Here is an 18,962-nt window from a genome sequence, read left to right on the forward strand (position 1 = left end):
CCACGCACTATTCTTAGTACTTAATGATTATATATATGTATATTTCCACTTACTTCATTCTTTTAACTGGGAATGTCATAGAATATAGGAAGCTGAGGCACATAGTCATTGAATGTCTTTTTTCATTTCATGCAGTGTAATGTCAACGTACGAAATGTCCAAACTTGTAAGCATTTTGGAATTAATTTGAGCCAAACTGATGACAATTGCTGGGAAATAAAATCTTAACGAATTGAGAAAATGCTCAGGAGAATGGCAGTTTTGCAACTTATTTTATACATTAGAATTAAAGGAGGAGGCATAAGGAGGGTTACGTAAAATTCATTGGTAGTAGATTAGGGAGTGGGGAGAAAGCAAAGCGGGGAATCTATGAGACTGGATGAAAAATAAAACAGATAGACACTTCTTTTACATTGAAGGGTACAGAATAGTTAACAAATAACAGTTACAGCACAGAGATTGAAGTGGGAGAACAAGAAACTCATTGGTGGGAGGTTGTGCCCTAAGGGGTCTGGAAAAAAGGGGATTGCGCTGACATGCCACAGGTATTTATTGTAGATGCAAAAGGACAGACAGCCTCACCTGAGGTAAAGATTGACCTTTGTCAAGAAAGATACTGGTCAGTACATGCCTACCTGCTGTGATTTGCTTTTAGATGGAAGTTTTAATTTCATACCACCCTATGTGGTTGCTTTAGGTCTCTTGAGTTTGTAAGGGCCACCATGCAGGTGTACACTTAGTTTGTCAGGTTTAATATGTGACCCCTTTTTTATCTGCATTAATAAATAGCAGAGCTGAGATTTGAACGGCGACAGTCTGATTCCATATAACCAGCATATTTAATCATTATAATATACTGCCTTATATGCTATACTTAACAGAATCTTGACTGAGGTAATGTGAGATGATTTGGAATAAGTTTATTTATTACATTTCACAGTAGTCCTTAGAGGAAATTTGCCTCATTGATAAGAGAAACAGACTGAGAATTTAATTCAGACTCTTGTCTGTCATATAGAGTTAGTGAAGGAGCTGTGCTTTGTATCTCATTCAAGGAGAATGAGGACTAAGAATAGGCTATGAATGTTCACCACCCTAAGTCAAGTCTTCTGTCACCATTTATTTCCCCTTTACTCTCTTTTACCTCCCTCCACCCCCTCACCCTCTGGCAATCACCATGTCTGTGTCCATGAGGTTTTTTTTTGGGGGGGGGTGAACATAGTACAATATACAGATGATGTAGAGTTGTACACTTGAAACCTATATAATTTTATTTAACTAATGTTACTCTAATAAATTCAATTAAAAAAAAGAGTAGGCTGTGAATTTAGCAATTAGCAAGGTCTTTGCTTTAAAAGAGCCATTGAGATAAAAGCCTGATCATAGGGAGTATTTTAGCATCATAAGTAAGGAGGTTTGCTAGTGAAAGGATGGAATGAGAAGATTTCAGTTGCTTGCTCATAATAAGGCCAGGAGATGATATACATAGTTTTTTTTGTTTTAAAGGATAGATCCGCTAAATTGTTGGCCAAGGGAAGACAATCTCTTTTAATAGAAAAGATACTAAGTGGGATCCAGAGTAACAATAGCCTTGGAAAGATGCACTGTTCTTCTAAAACAGGAGGAAAGAATGTGGTGAGAAAAGAAAAAGGCATTTTGAGGTATGAAAGATTTAAATTGGGAGAACTGGAGATTTAAGATCTGTTGAGAGAATGGACATGTTAGAGGCATATAAAGGTATGAAAGGGTTTGAATCTACTGCTTTAATAAGAAATACAAAAAGGGCCCTGGTTGATGTGGCTCAGTGAATTGAGCACGGGGCCGTGAAGTGAAGGGTTGCCAGTTCAATTTCCAGTCAGGGCACATGTCTGGGTTGCAGGCCAGGTTGCCAGTAGGGGGCGCACGAGAGGCAACCACACATTGATGTTTCCCTCTCTCCCTCCCTTCCCCCTTTCTAAAAATAAATAAAATCTACACAATAAAAAAAGAAAAAGGGATTATGAGAGAAAATTGTAAAAGTGTAATCAACAATAGAGTTGAGATTAGGTTATGAATAGTATTTTTTTAGAGTGGAACCAACCAGGAAAGCTTATTTAAAAAAAAAAAATTTTTTTCCTAGCACTAATCGTCAATATGGCATTGAGAAAGAAAATGGATGCTATGTGTTTTCCAGGATAAAAGGCCAGTAAGTTTCAATGAAAGATATATTGGGCACTCATCTTTATGAAGGATATCAATGCTTTATCTGTCATATATAATGAACATTTTTTCCCAGTTTGTCATTTGCTTTGGGTTTACTTATGGTGAACATTGAGATTGTTTGTATTTTGGGCTATTACAAACAATGCTGAAGTAAGCATTTTTTAAAATACATGTCTTTCTGTGCATATGCAAGAAGTCCTATAGAATAGATTCCTAAAAGTAAAATGTGTGTTACAAATTTAGGCATGTGTTAATTTTTTTCACACATAGGTTTATTGAGAAATAATTCACATATCATACAAATTACGTGTTTAAAGTGTACAAGTCAGTGGTTTTCCAGTATTGTCTTAGAATTGTACAGCCATCACTGCATCAATTTTAGAACATTTTATCACCCCCAGAAGAACCCTTGTACCCATTAGCAGTTACTCCTCATAGTTTCCTCCTCCTCAGCTCCTAGCAACTATTCATCTACTTTGTGTTTATATCGATTTGCCTGTTCTGGACATTCCTTATGAAGAGAACCATACAACATCTGGTCTCCTCTGACTGGCTTCTTTCACTTAGTGTCATGTTTTTAAGGTTCACCCAGGTTTTAGCATGTACCAGCATTTCACTCCTTTTTATTGATTAATTCCATTGTGTGGTTTATACCGACCACATTTTATTTATTCATTCATCATTTGACTTCTTTCCATTTGGCCATCATGACCAACGTGGTCAGGAACATTTCTGTACGAATTTTTGTGAGAATATGTTTTTCATTTTCTTTGGTCCTGTGCTCATATGATAACTCTACTATGTTTAACCTGTTGAGAAACTCCTGTTAAACTTTGATAATGCCAGATGACCTTCTAAAATTTACCAGACTAGCAAAGTACAAACTCACATCTCCAACAGTTTAGAGAGTTCCTATTTTTCTGCATTGTGGCCATCACTTCGAATTCTCCATCTTTAATATATCGCCAGTTTATTGACAAATGATAGCCCATTTTAATTCACATTTCTCTGATTCCTAGTGAGCCTGTGCTTGATCATTTTTGTGTGTGTGTTTGTCAGCTTTTAGTATTTCTTCTTTTGGGAATTATTTCTTTATATTATTCTGGCATTTTGAGCTGGGGTTATTTTTTTAATTCGAAATTTTTAGGAACTCTTTATAAATTCTCTCAGTTATTTGTGTGTTAAATCTGTGTTGCAAATATTTTCCCCCATTCTGTTTTCCTTAGTCTGTTAACTTTGCTAATGGTATCTTAATGTTTGGCTCTTTATTACTTTTTCCAAAAGAATTACCTAATATCCTAACTCCAGTCAATTCTGCACAGATAGGAATCATCTACACTGTCAGATACATTTGCCCGTATGTATGAGTCATTTTTTGGACCCTTCTTTTCCACTAATCTTGTGAGTTCTTAAGCCCAGACAGTCCTGTTACACAGTTTTATAAACATACTTTGATATTAATCACATATTTCCTAATACTGTACTTTTTCAAAATGGTCATAGTTATTTCTACATTATTCCAATTGAACTTTTTTTTCAGCTCTTGAAGTTTCAGTTTTAAGAAATCTCTTAGGATTTTAATTGAGGTTACATTAAATTTATAGATTTTATTTTTATTTATTTACTTATTGTCTCAAGTCCATGAGATTTCCATTTTATTATAGTTTTATATCATACTAGTTCAGATGTGTTTGTCTGCAACTACTGCATCATAGTTCCTTTGGATTTCAGTTATCTTTAACATGTGACTTTACCAAAGACTTTGAATCTAAATAAACGTAAAATTTCAAGTCATTAACTTTTAGATGAAATGGACAAGAAATAAAGTCTTAGGTGATGGTTGGGGTTGTTGATTTCCAACAACAGTGTGTTGAAATGTTTCTTCTGATACAACAGTTTTAAATGAGAACCTTCAAAAACAAGGACAGAATCAAAGTACAGTAAAAGCTTCTGCAGCTTAAGCCTCCCATAATCCTAAGTCTCTGATAGAAACAAGATAAAGCATATTTCCTGAATATTAAGTGGGTTTCCAATATTTTCCATACATTTGAGCTTTCAGAGATAGATGTTCAACACTTACCATTAATGTGTAGGTACCACCTTAGCTCTGGTTGTATTAATTTTGCCTGAAGAGTTTAATACCCATCCAAGTCCAAAGGTGGAAGCACACCTACATTGGTATGGTAATGGGCGAGAGCAGACTGTAAAAACACCGGCTGGCTGAGCTTCGGCAGCCCTGTGGGGAGTTTTCGTCTACAGTGGCCAAGTAAAACAACAGTCCTGACGAAGAGACCAATGGAGGAAGGACAGTCAGCATAGGAAGAGATAGAAACATTCTTCTCTCTCACTAATTGCCTGGCACCCTGACTTTTTGAAAGGTAGATGGTATTAAGAAAATTTAGTTGTATTTGTTGTTATTTTAAATTATGATCTAGTGATGCTCCATATCTTCTTGTCTTCTGGTTTTGACGTGTCATCCTAGCTGCCTGTGGTATCAATTAGGAATCTCATCAATAATTGGGTAGGCTCTTCATTAATCAATTTATTTGTCATATCTGAGTGGCTTCTTGGAGAGGGGCATGTCAAGAATGACAGCTACACCAGGTTGAAGGCATGGGGTGGTTCCCCACCATCCTCTGCCAGACCCAGCTGCTCAAGCTGCTCCCCCTATAGATTATTTGAAAAAAAAAATGACATCTTTGCAATATTAAATCTTTCCATCTAGATTGTTTTTATGTCTTTTTATTTTTTTTTAAAACCCTTTTATTTATTGTTTAAAGATTTTATCTACTTTTGGAGAGAGGGGAAGGGAAGGAGAAAGAGAGGGAAAGAAACATTGATGTGAGAGAGAAAAATTGATAGGTCGCCTCTCCCCGAATGGGGACCAAACCAGCAACCTAGACACATGTGCTCACCAGGAATCGAACTGGCGACCTTTCACTTTGTGGGATGATGCTCAACCAACTGAGCCACATACGTCAGAGCTGTTTTTATGTCTTTTAATAAAATTATATATTGTTGATCACATAGATCATATAGTTCCTGAAGCCATGTGCTTATTGTACCTTATTTGTTAGAACTGTCTCTTGCTTCTGCAGTAGGCTAGAAATAAAACTGCAGTGGAACTAGTCACCTAATTTCCTTCTTGCCCACCCCCTCAGTTCCTCACAGTGGCCACCATCATATATTTAACACTAAATCAGCTCATGATACTCTTACTCAAAGCCATTCAGTGGCTGGCTTGTCCATGCACTTAACACTCAAGCTTCTACCCGGGCTCTCAGACCCTTTTGTGCTGTGGCCTTGCCTACCTGCTGTCTGTCTCCGTCCGTCCTGCTGCACGAACTCGGGCTGAAGTTTTCTTTGATTTTGTTTTTCTATAGGTCAGTTTTCCCACGGTCTCTTTTCTGTTTCAAAGGAGCCTCTCTATTTGTATGTGTTACACGTGCACTCTTCTGTATGTTTATTTGATGATGATTTTTATTTTTTCATTTTGTGTGATTCATATAGCCAGCTCTTATAAACCAGAAACCCAGAAAAGTATTTGGTTTATCAGAATTAATGTCAGAAAAGATTGAAAGTATTTATCTTCTCCAAATTTTATTACTTGTAAAAATACATTTAATTATATAGTTAGGACTAAGTTGCCAGAAAAAATATATGGGATTCCCAGTTAAGTTTGAATTTCAGATAAACAGTGGATTTTTTTTTTTTAATATAAGTACATCTTATACAGTATTTGAAATATACTTAATACTGAAAAAATATTTTCCATCTGATACTTAAAATTAGCTGGGCATCTTGTGTTTTACTTGTTCCATCTCACAGCCCTAGCTAGATGCCAGCTCTCTAGCAACCTGGCTTCTTGGGAATCCAACAAACGACGAGCAAGTGGGTTTAAAAAGCTCCTCACTGTCAGAAATAGATTTCACAGAGGCCGTGGCTCCAATTGCATGCACTTTGCCTGTGAGATAACTAAGTCTGTCTTAGTATGTTATTCCTTTTTATTTTAGCTATTCTAACATTCTTATTAAAAAGTTCATTTTTTAATTTTTTCAACTACTGATTCTTTACATTACTTACCTAAGGACCTTACATAATTTCATCCCAGCTAACTTTTCAGCCATCATGAACCTATACTTAAACAAAATTATGCTACTTTGTCTTTGTTCATGCTACTCCTGAGCCTACATCCCTCCCATCTATGTCTTGCCCAGTCCTGCGGCGCCCCTGCCATGTGCGGCCCCTGCCCAGGAGGGCGTCCGCATTCCCACAGCTGCAAGGGGTCTCTCTTACCTCTGAGCTCCATATTCTAGGTTGTAACTATTTTTATTTGGGGAGGATGAATTTTGTAAAGTTGTAAGAATATTTAGCACGAGATCTACTATCTGAATGAAATTTTAAGTTAACGAGATCTATCTGAATGAAATTTTAAGTTAAGATACAGTGTAATCATAGATAGGTTGTACAGGTGATTTCTAGAACTTATTCCTCTCACATAACTGGGACTTTGCCTCTGCTGAACAGCAACCCCCTGTTTCTTCCTCCTCCCAGCTGCTGGCAACCACCATTCTACTATGCCTCTATGAGTTTGACTATTCAAGATATTTAATATAAGTGGGATCATGCTGTATTTCTCCTCCTGTGACTGGCGTATTTCACTTAGCATGATGTCCTCAAGGTTCATCCGTGTTGCCACGTATGGTGGGATTTCCTTCTTTTTAAGACTGAACGCTATGCTCTATCATGTGTGCCACACTGTCCTTATCCATTCACTACCTACGGGGCGTTTAGGTTGTTTCAGCATCGCAGCAACTGTGAATAGTGCTGCAATGAGCACGAGAGTGTGGGTATCTCTTTGAGATCCTGATTTCAATTCCTTTGGATTAAATACCCAGAAGTGGAAGTGCTGGATCACATGGTAATTCTACTTTTAATTTTTTGAGGAACCTCCATACTGTTTCCCATAGCAGCTATACCTTACCACATTCCTACCAACAGTTTAGGAGGGTTTCAATTTTTACACATCCTTACCAACACTTCTCTTTTATTTTTTGATGTCTACTCTCATAGGTGTGAAGTGGTATCTCGTTGTGGTTTTGATTTACATCTCTCTAGTGATTAGTGATGTTTTCATCATTTCATCTTTTCATATACTGTTGGCCATTTGTACTCTCCTATGTGTTCTTTGGAGTTCTTTGCCCAGTTTTTATAATTGGGTTATTTGGGTTTTTTTGTAACTGAGTTATAAAAGTTCCTTATATAATTTGGATATTAATACACAGTTTGCAAAGGGGGTCATCCTTGTTTCCGTATTCCTACACTATGCTTATCATTGTTCTTTTTAACACTGACACTTAGGGTGTATTTGTTAAATGAATTTAACAAGTTACCTGGGTTCTAAGTCAGCATCACATTTGAAAGTTCCTAGAGAGGACCTTGCGGAGACCCTCTATGACAGCAATTGAGGTGATGGTTGATAGTTGAAAAGACTCTGGTTCTGGCCCATAGATGTTTTTCTCACACATCGATGTTTCTCTCCCTCTCTTTCTCCCTCCCTTCCCCTATCTCTGAAAATAAATAAATAAAATCTTAAAAAAGTAAAAAACAAACTCAGGAATATAAAATATATAAAATTCTGCATATATATACACACACACACACACACCCATACACACACAGTTTCACTGACTAAAGCAAATAAGGGTTGATAGGGACTGCTGATGTTTAGTCTTAAATGCTAGGCTTAAGAAAATCCTAAAATATAATGACATGTTATTAGAATTTTCTGCAAATATAAACTTCTTTAGACTTACTGAGAAAAGCCTTGTAAGTAAATTCTCTAAGTTTTAATATGTTAGAATATTATAACTCTAATTATAACTTTGTACAGTAATATTCTTTTAATTGAATTTATTGGGGTGACATTGCTTAATAAAATTATATAGTTTTCAGGTGTACAATTCTATAATACGTCTTCTGTGTATTGTACTGTGTGTTCACCACCACAAGTCAAGTCTCCTTTCATCTCTCTTGATTCTCTCTTTACGTTCTTCTGCCTCTCCCCACCCCCCTCTCCCTCTGGCAGTCACCATACTATTGTTGGTGTCTATGAGTTTTTGGTTTGTTCTTTTTTTTATTTTGCTTATTTGTTTCACCTTTTCTACCCAGTTCCCCACTCTGACAGCTGTCAGTCTGTTCTCTGTCTCTGTGAGTCTGTTTCTATTTTGTTTGTTAGTTTATTTTGTTCATTTGATTCCACATATGAGTGAAATCATGTACTTGTCTTTCTCTGTCTGGCTTATTTCACTTAGTATAATACTTTCCAGGTCTAGCCTTGCTGTCCTAATGGTAAGATTTCCTTCTTTTTTTATGACTGAATAGTATTTCCTGGCATTAAGGTACCACAGCTTTTTTATCCACTCATCTACTGATGGACACTTAGGCTGCTTCCAAATTTCAGCTATTGTAAAAATGCTGCAATGAGCATAGGGATCCGTATATTCTTTCCAGTTAGTGTTTCGAGTTTCTTTGGATATATTCCCAGCAGTGGAATCTCTGGGTCATAAGGCAGTTAATTTTTTAATTTTTGAGGTAATTCCATACTACTTTCCATGGTGACTGTACCAATCTGCGTTCCTACCTGTTGGGCCAAGGTTACAGGTTCCGTGTCTGGTTAGAGCATATGTAAGAGATAACCAATCAATGCATAAAAAGTGGAACAGTACATGAGTGTGTTCCCCTTTCTCCACATTCTCACAAACACTTGTTCTTTGATTTATTGATGATAGCCATTCAGACAGGTGTTAGGTGATATCTCATTGTGGTTTTATTTTGCAATTTTCTGATCATTAGTGACATAGAACATCTTTTCTTATAATAATAAATATTCTTAATGATGTACTTTAGCTATCAAAAGCAATGAAAATCTTAAGTATAGATTCTGCTTAAGGAAATAGGATTAATACATTTTTAAAATAATACCATCTATGCTTAAACATGTGATTGCTGACCTAATATGAATATTTATTACTCAAGAATTATGAACAACTACTTTGTTATATTGAATATCATGACATTCTTATAAATATACTTTTCCAGACATTTGTTTAAAATTCCAAGGAAAAAGATGATGTAGTAGCTATTCAGAACACTAGGTGGTGGTAACTGATTTCAGAAATTAAAGTGTGAAAATATTTCTAACATATGTGCTCTTTTTTGAGTTCAAAAACATTGGTGCTGCTTACATTTCATTTCAGCAGGCAAGGAGGGAAAAATTTGCAAGTACCATTTTTGTGCATTTGGGCTGCTCACCCCTACTCTCTTTTTCCTTTGAATGCCCTTTACACTCTTAAAAATTAGTGAACATCCTAAAGAGCTTTTGCTAATGTGGGTCATGAGCAAGTAATGATCAATGTTTTTCTTGTTAGAAACTAAGACTGAGACATTTAAGCCCTGGTTTGGTAGTCCAGTTGGTTAGAGTGTCCTCCCGATAGGCCAAGGTTGTGGGTTCCATCTCTGATTAGAGCACATACAAGAAGCAACCAATCAATGCATAAAAAGCGGAACAATAAATCGATATTCTCTCTTTCTCTCTCTCTCCCTCTCTCTAAAAAATCAATTTAAAAGAGACAGAAATACAAAAAGATTTATTAATTCATTTTAAAATAACAATAATACACCCAATACTGGTTAATATAAATTTTTTAATCAAATAATAACTATTTTCCAAAAGAAACAAAAAAAATATTGGGTTAGCCAAAAAATCTGTCTGGTTTTTTTCCTTTTGGTAAAATAAAAGACATTTTTCATTTTCACCAATAGCTTTATTGTTTGGATATTTTGACTTTGTCAGCTATCTCCTGTGTGGTTTAAAGTTAATCGCTCTCAATTAATGGTTTGACTTGTTCGCTGTTCACTTCAACTGGTCTACCTGACCGTGGAACATTGTTCAGTGAGAGCATTCTCTAGCACAAAACTTTGCAAACCACTTTTGACACATTCGTTCAGTCACAGCACCTTCTCCATATACTGCACAAATCTTTTTTTTAAATTTCAGTTGTGTTTTTACTTTTTTTGAAATAATAAAGTATAACACACCAAAAATGCTGCATATTTTCTTCCATCTTCACTATTAAAATGGCTACATAAAAATTCACCAATTTTGATAAGTTTTAAAAAAATGCATGCTGATATGACGACTGTCATAATACAATCTAATAAAATTGTTGGAATGAAGTTGAAGACAGCTACTGGAGGTATCTTATGGAAAAAACCAAAAGAACTTTTTGGCCAACCCAATAGTGAGAAGAGTTACTTTGTTTTAAATTTTTAAAATCCCTTTAATGTCCAGGTTACCTGTAGACAGCTAGATTCTCATATTTGTTTATAGATTCAATTTGTTGGACTATAGCATATTATTTACTTTTTGGAAAATTTCACTCTACACGCTTATGAAAGTGTAAGAGTAAAAAGACAACTAATGTTTTTTTATGAAAATCATTTTAATTTTGTCTGTTTTCTCAAAGGGTCTTGTGGACCCCTAGGAATCCAAAACTACAATGTGAGAGCTACTGCTGTATCCTCTGTGCCTGTAAGAAGCTAAGGACGGCACACAAAATACATGCATACGTGCCTTCTATTAATTTTGAATTTACAAATCCTAAAGGTTAAGCTGCCAGTGTTTGGCTTATACCATCTGGATGTTGTGCTTAAGGATACATAGTAAAATATTTACAATAAAAATGAATGAATTGATATTATTACATTTTTGACAAGAAAAACATGATTTCCTAATGGAAAAAAAAAGGACAAAAGATGACCAGATAGTTGAAGGACGCAAAGTTATATACATCATGTTTACAATAGATGCATTTTTTAACCAGAGAAAAATTTCTTACTAGAAATACCTATGGACCCAATTCTTATTATAGTTCTACTTAATGTACATTAGCTGAAAGCTGTGGTCTGTGAAGACTTTGATATCATCACAATTGCAACTCTGCTGTGAAATAATCTATCTCTTCATTCTCTGTGCTTCGTTCTTTCTGACCCACATCCAGGACGTCAGCGCTCATCTCTGTGCTGATGCTTCCCGTCATTGTGTGTCCGACCCTGGCCTCTCCTCCCTGTGTTCCTGAGCCTCACTTCCAGTTGTGTCTCCGTCCCTAGGTAGAAGTCCTGAAGGTCCCTCAGTCCCAGTCTCTGTGAAACCAGCCTCATGCTCCCCCTTCACATTACTCCAGAGCCTGTTCCTCCTTCATTCTTTCCTTTAGTTAATCACCATTAATCAGATTCCTAGGCCAGGAACCTTCAAGGAAGCTTTGACAACTTCTTCACCCCTTAAATACATTGATTTTTCATATCTCTTTGCTGGCTCCTCTGCCTTGAATTTTCTTTTCCTATTGTTGACCTGGAAAATGCCTACATATACTTAAAGATTCATCTCAAGTGTTACCACTTCTGTAACAGCAGACAATCTTATATACTGTGAATGAGTGTGTTTCTGTAAACAGAGAGAGAGCACACATTTTCCCTTTGTCTTTCTTACTAAACTAATAGCCTTTGTAGGGCAGGTGCTGTGTTCTGTTCATCTTTATTTCCCCAGTCCTAAGCACACTGCCTAGGTTTATTTACAGGGCAGAGGGATGGTGTCAGCTGTCCATGTCTCAAGTATTGTGCAAGTTCACTGCTAGCCAGTGATAAATTTTGTAAATTATGGTTAGCACGTCTGTTTGTTTTCCTAAATCAAAGTCAGTTCAATTAGTTGTTTTGCATGGATATGATAAAATATCTTTTCTCATTTATTTTTGCCAACAATTCCTTAGTTTCAGGGCAAAAATACCTCCATTAAGGAAGTTAACACTGAATGTAAAGCTTCATAAATACATTTTTTTAAATCCTTACCCAAGGTTATGTTTGATTTTAGAGAGAGGAAGGGAGAGAGAGAGAGAGAAGGAAAGAGAAACATTGATGTGAGGGAGAAACATCGATCAGTTGCCTTCTGTACACATCCTGACTGGGGGGTCGAACCTGCAACCTATGAATGTGCCCCGACAGAGAATTGAACCTACAGCCTTTTGGTTTATGGTACAGTGCTCCAGCCAACTGAGCCACCTGGCCAGGGCTCATCAGTACATTTAATGTACATCTGAAGTATCTAGTGGTATTTTATAATGAGTAGTACTATAATGATAACTTGATGTAAACTCTTAACAATAAATATGTGCTAGGTTTTAAGTACCATTTTGGCTGAAAGTAAAAGCTTTGGAATAGAATATATATATTATACAACAAGTATACACACATATATTTACATATAAGTACTTTTCAGGTTTATGTATGCTAATACAATGCTAACTTTTTTGCAGAACTTCTTGGCATACATGAACAAGCAGCTGTAGGATTCTTAACATTAATGGAAGCTTTAAGATACTGTAAGGTAAGTTGATTTTTAAGGTACTTTGAATGGCTGTTATTCATGTGTCCATTCTTGTAGGTAGTATTTTTCTTCTATGACAACATATTTTAGCTTGCTACTGTTCTTACAGACTCTTCAGATTCTTCCTGGGCTTCCTTCCTAAACTGACACGCTTATTAAAGGTAGAGTTAAGCTGGCTGATCAGGCTGCATTTCCCATTTTTGAGGTTTGTTCTTTTTGAGGGCTGGGCGGAAGAACCCAGTACAAAATAATTTATGAAAATAGAGACATCTGTTGTTGAATATAAATATACTTTTGGTGAAGTGAGAGGGAAGAATGTACTGTTTCTTCCTCACCAACTAACGGTGTGCTTCACTGAAACAACTGGGAATACTTTATCAGGCAAAGAAAAAGAAGCTGCTGAATGCCTGAAATTTTGACTTGTCTGTTCCACCTGAAAAATGATTTCACACTCAAAGGGAAGTCCAAGCATTTAACAGCATTAAACTCTTCAACACATAGGCTAAGTTCAGAAGCTCTCATTTGTTGATATATATTTCATTACTTTCCTACATAATTAGAAATAATTATTGGATATTCCAAATAATTTTAAATGGGGTTTAAATCATTAATGATTTGCACTTAACATGTCCTCATTTTGGAGGAAGAGAGACCTACTTTTCTTTTCCGTTTATTGACAGAGTGGTGGTTCCATGGCAGTGGTTCAGGTGGTGGGGGTTAGTCTTAGTGACAGTGTCTTGTGCCCGTCCTCCCTCCCTCCCAGTCCTTCCTTCCTCCCTCCCTCCCTCCCTCCCTTCCTTTCTCCCTCCCTCCCTTCCTTCCTTCAGCGTTCTTTCATGACAACACTTGGACAGGGGTGATATGGTAGGAAAATCAAACAGGTTTCATCCTGCCCTTATTCATTGGTAGTGATCATAATGTTGAACAGTAGCAACTCTTCCTTTTAGTGACTTTAATTTTACCTAAAACTATTCTGAGTCAGCCTGACAACCATAGAATCAGGCTGCGTTCTCTTCTCCAAACACACATACATGTGCACACACATAAACCTTTATGTATTCAAAAAATGTGTGTGCACACAGAAAAGGTGGTAACTATATAGAGGTGATGATATGGTAATTAGCTTGATTGTAGTGATCTTTACTTAATGTATACGTATATCAAAACATTAAGTTCTGCAACTTAAATATATACAACTTCTATATGTCAATGATATTTTAATAAAGCTGTTTTTTAAGAAGTATGTGTGTGGATGTGCACAAGTGTGTGTGTTGCAGGAGGTGAGGGTATGGCCATGTTTACTATGACATTTTCACTGCGTGGCCTGTAGGGCCCTGGTGATCTGGATCCTGCTGTCCGTCCAGAGGCACTGCTCTCTCCCTTGCTGCACTCCAGCCAGGCTGGTCTCCTGTCGCTTCTTAAACATGCCACACCCTTTCCTGCCTGATAGCCTTCCTACTTGCTATCATTTCTGCCTGGAATAGTCCACACTCCCCTTCAGGTCCTCCTTCAAATGGCGCCCCAAAGACCCTTTCCTGGACCATGCCCTCAGTGACTGTTTTCAACCTTATTTCATTGGAGTAACCACTCTTTAATCATCTCTTTGTTCACTCACTTTTTTATAATGTGGATTTTTTTTTTCTGATGTCATCCCTAATGGAATATAGACTCTTGGAAGGCAAGCAGGCACATTGTTTCTGGGTACACAGTAGGTGCTCCATAAATACTTGTTGCATGAATGAGTGGAAAATTTCGCCATAATCGTAAGCTTTTCTAAATGTGTGGTTTTGCTGTTCTCTTACTGTGAGGTACAGCAGAGGAGTGTCTGTTTCCCCCAGGATCTCAGTAGAAAGTCACAGCTGCTGTGTGTTCCTCTGCTAACATGTTGCTCTAGATTCCATAAGCACCTGTGCTGTTGGATAAGGTTGTAGGGTTCCTGTAGTAGCAGACACAACACACTGACACTTGGCTGGAGGAAAGGCAGAACAGCTAGTTACTGAAGGCTCCCAACCAGAGAGGGCCTCCTGGCAGGGCCACCCAGGGTTACATCTGGGACCAGGCCACCAGTAAGCTGCAACCCTAGGGGGCACCTTATGTATGGGAGTTGGGGCTTGAGTCAGTTAGGTTTCATGGGTTCAGGGTGATTTGGCTAAAATGATTAGTTTCCATGAACTCTGGAGCTTAAGGGCTGGCTCTCCTGCATCCTGTGGTACTAGCTCCAGGGCAATGCTTAGTGGCCTGGACTGGGAGAGACCTCTAAGGAAAGGGGCCAGGGTGTAGACTTACTCGACAGTCTTTTTTAAGGGAACTGACCAGCCTCTAGCCAGGGCCTCAAAACTGAGTCAAGACAGCATTTTTAAAAAACAAACTTTAGTCCTTCACTTCGCCCTCCAGTCGCGGCAGCTGCAGCCCAACCTTGAGTATGCTGAACAGAGGCGATGGCCCCACTCTGGAGACCACTAGATCACCTTTTCCTGGAACCTTGCCATGGCAACCTATGGACTGAGCTGCACTTGGCCAATGTGTATCCCTCCATCATATGCTGACCTTGGCAAAGCTGCCAGAGATACTTGCAATGAAGGATTTGGTTCTGGGTTGGTGAAACTGAATGTGAAAACAAAGTCATGCAGTGGCGTGGAATTCTCAACTGGAATTCTCAACATCTGGTTCATCTAATGCAGACACTGGTAAAGTTACTGGGACCTTGGAGACCAAATATAAATGGTGTGAGTATGGTCTGACTTTCACAGAGAAATGGAACACTGATAACAGTCTGGGAATGGAGGTCGCAATTGAAGACCAGATTTTTCAAGGTTTGAGACTGACATTTGATACCACTTTTTCACCAAACACAGGAAAGAAAAGTGGTAATATCAAGTCTTCTTACAAGAGGGAATGTATAAACCTTGGTTGCGATGTTGAGTTTGATTTTGCTGGACCTGCAATCCGTGATTCAGCTGTCTTTGGTTACAAGGGCTGGCTTGCTAGGTACCAGATGACCTCTGACAGTGCCAAATCAAAGCTGACAAGGAATAACTTCGCAGTAGGCGACAGGACTGGGGACTTCCAGCTAATGTCAGTGATGGGACAGAATTTGGAGGCTCAATTTATCAGAAAGTATGTGAAGAACTTGACACTTCAGTAAACCTTGCTTGGACATCAGGTACCAACTGCACTCGCTTTGGCATTGCTGCTAAATATCGGTTGGATCCCACTGCTTCCTTTTCTGCAGAAGTCAACAACTCTAGTTTAGTTGGAGTGGGCTGCACTCAGACTCTGAGGCCTGGTGTGAAGCTCACACCGACTGCGCTGGTAGCTGGGAAGAGCATTAATGCTAGAGGCCACAAACATGGGCTTGCCCTGGAGTTGGAGGCTTAATCCAGCGGAAAGAAACCTCTGGGAATGGATATCAGAAGATTTGGCCTTAATGTATTTCCAGTGTGACCAGCAGGCTTTTTTTCTTTCCAAGAAGGTGATCAAAACAAAGGACAAGCTAAATAAGAGCTGTGTTTTAAATATTTACAGTTACTTGTTAGCTGGTTTCTAGTTGAATTGGTTGTCTGTCTAGTTACCAGTGCTGCCGTCATGCAGCCACCTGTACATTATTTAAATGTACTTAACTGTTCAGTGAGCTACCCACCAATAAGGAAATAGACCTTTATGAAAACTGAAAAAAAACCCCCCCAAAATAAACTTTATTATGCTGTTCTGTTCATATGTATGTACTATAGATATCGTTATCAAAATCTCTGTACGTTTACTTAATACCGGATGTTTAGAGAAATGGCATTAAGGAAATACTTGTGTTTGTGTTAGTTTTGTGAATCTGAGCATTTCCCTATGGGTAGTGTAGCAAATTGCCCTTTAGAAGTGAAATGAACATTTTCATACCATTTTGACCATAGGAGTGTGGGCAAAAGTAGGTTTATAAAGAACTCTGTGCTGAGGTAGACCACAAGAATGTGTAAAGAATGAAGGCTGGCAATTTCAGCACTTGTGATATTGTACCTAAGTGCACTGTGCATTGGGACATTCTTCCGAGTTAGTAAAGTTACTGTAATAATCATCACCTGCGTGCCTTTTTCCATACAGTCAACTGTAAGCCTCCTTTTGCCCACCCTTGTATGTGTTATTAGTACAAATAAAATGATATTTCTGTCCTGCTCTTCCCCCTCTTCTCTCTCTGTGTGTATATATGTACACATGTGTGAACAAGAAGGTGATCAGTGCTTTTGAACTTTTAAAGAATAGATATGTAACTCATATCATAAAATTTACTATTTTAAAGTATATAATTCAGTAGTTTTTATGTATTTATCAGTTAATGGGTGTTTCCACTTTTTGGCTATTATGAATAATACTACTATGAACATGCATGTATAAGTTTTTGTGAATATGTTTTCATTTTATATTCAGCATTTAATGTTTATGGATAAGGCATTCTGGCACAATACATTATTTCATTTAAATATTAATTGGGCACTCTAGTTACATTTCAAATATTCATGGGAAAATATCTAACAGTATAAAATTTTCATTTGTTTGTTTATTTTGATACCTTTGTTCTAGGTTGGTTCTTACTTGAAATCTCCAAAATTCCCTATTTGGATTGTTGGCAGTGAAACTCACCTCACCGTATTTTTTGCCAAGGTATGCTTACAGTAGGATTTTTTAAAAATATGATATCAGCAAACAAGTAATATAAGTCCATATTTAGTTTGGATCTTTGTGCAAATGTTGGTGTATTCCCACTAACAAGTGGATTGTTCCAAAATCTAAAATATTAATACTGAAGAATATACTGTTATACTGTCCTAATTTTGGAATCATTTCAGTAAAATCTCCGATGACTTAGCTATAACTTCTTTACCTTTTCTGACTTCAGTGCTTTGGCTTCTTTTTAAGAAATTACTGTTATGATAAAAATAATTTAATTTAAAAGTTTGAGATTTTCCTTTTATAGAAAAGATTAAAATCTCACTTCTATGATGTGAAATAATTTTAGTTACAACATCTCCTAGGAAAATATTTAAAAATCTGTTAATAGTGTAATGGTATTAAAGTCAGTTTCTCTTTTAAGATGGAATATTTCCTACAGTTTTAATGTATATGTGGTTACAATACTGAAATAAATTAAGTGCACTTGAACATGTTTCTTTTAAAATTCTGACCACAAAACCTTTTCTAAACCCTAGCCTTTAACGGTGATATTTTTTCTTCTACAATTGAGTGGTTCGGAGCTTTGGAGTCAGACAGCCTTTGTTTGAAATCCAGCCTTGCCACCTCCTAACATTGCTCAGCCTCTTTCTAATATATTTAAAATGGGGATTAATAATAGTACCTAGCTCTTAGAATTATTGTCAGGCTTAAATATAAAATATTTAGCAGTACTATTTATTATAGGTTAAATGCCCAGTAAATCTTAGCTGTCATTATCGTCACCATCATCATCATCACCATCATTTTCATTATTCTACAGACATTTTATTAAATGTCTCTGGTATTCCTAGAGAGTCTCTACATGTTGGCCTGCAGGGGGAAAATATCTAATTGTGTTTTTGAGGTTTCATAATTCCAGTGCACTTTTGTTTACTCCATGTGTTTTTTAGCTTGTACTATTCATGTAAGTTTATTTGTGCCTGATAAGAACTATGAATAGTATAAATTGGAGCAAAGACTGAACCGACTGCTAAATTTTATGGCTCTATTTCATTATTTATTACTGTATATACCTATGTTATGCCAACAAAAGTCGAGCTGGTGGATTTAGAGCAAGTTATATACTACCTTTTCTTAAACAGGGAAAGCTATAAAGTACAAATCTAAAAGTACAGCCTGATATGTTCCTTTTAGTCTGCAAGCTTTTGCTCTTTGTTTTCCTCTTTAAGTGGAGAGGAAGAGGTTAAAAGCATGATGTAAGCTATAGATACTGAGCAACTTCTAATTCCTGAGTGAGGATTTCACCATTTGACTAATTTTTGTATCATGTTATAAATTTCCAGAAAAGAAAATCAGTTCCAATTTACATGTGAAACATATTTTCAAGCCAATTATTATTTTATCTCCAACCCTATTCTTTAGCAGTAAGAAAACTATAAATTCTATGAAACTGTATGTTTCAAATGTGAAGGACAATAAGCTGAAAATATTTTAAAACTTAAACTTTATGACTGATATTTAAGAAATGATTTCTATTGTTAAAACAGCAGAGGACAGAAGAAGGTTAATTCAAAGAACAGTGTCAATTCAGCTATGTAAATATGCAGGCATTTTGTATTCAAGCATCTGCATGTTAGGTATGTTGATAAAGTTATAGGAG

At 36.9% G+C, this 18,962-nt stretch overlaps 1 protein-coding gene and 2 pseudogenes across 3 annotated transcripts in view; 2 read left to right on the top strand and 1 right to left on the bottom strand.

The window, feature by feature from the left end:
* Positions 1 to 18,962, top strand: part of MINDY3 (MINDY lysine 48 deubiquitinase 3) — a 102,657-nt gene that overhangs the window by 27,419 nt on the left and 56,276 nt on the right. For all 3 annotated transcript variants that reach the window (XM_053922217.2, XM_053922219.1, XM_053922218.1), the window contains 2 exons: positions 12,573 to 12,643; positions 17,213 to 17,293. In XM_053922217.2, the coding sequence (XP_053778192.1) occupies positions 12,573 to 12,643; positions 17,213 to 17,293 (152 nt within the window). The remainder of the gene's footprint in view (positions 1 to 12,572; positions 12,644 to 17,212; positions 17,294 to 18,962) is intronic.
* LOC112322565 (phosphatidylinositol N-acetylglucosaminyltransferase subunit Y-like) lies at positions 4,319 to 4,537 on the bottom strand (annotated as a pseudogene).
* LOC123478465 (non-selective voltage-gated ion channel VDAC2 pseudogene) lies at positions 12,573 to 17,191 on the top strand (annotated as a pseudogene).

Source organism: Desmodus rotundus, chromosome 4 (genome assembly GCF_022682495.2).
Source record: "Desmodus rotundus isolate HL8 chromosome 4, HLdesRot8A.1, whole genome shotgun sequence".
Lineage (NCBI taxonomy): Eukaryota > Metazoa > Chordata > Mammalia > Chiroptera > Phyllostomidae > Desmodus > Desmodus rotundus.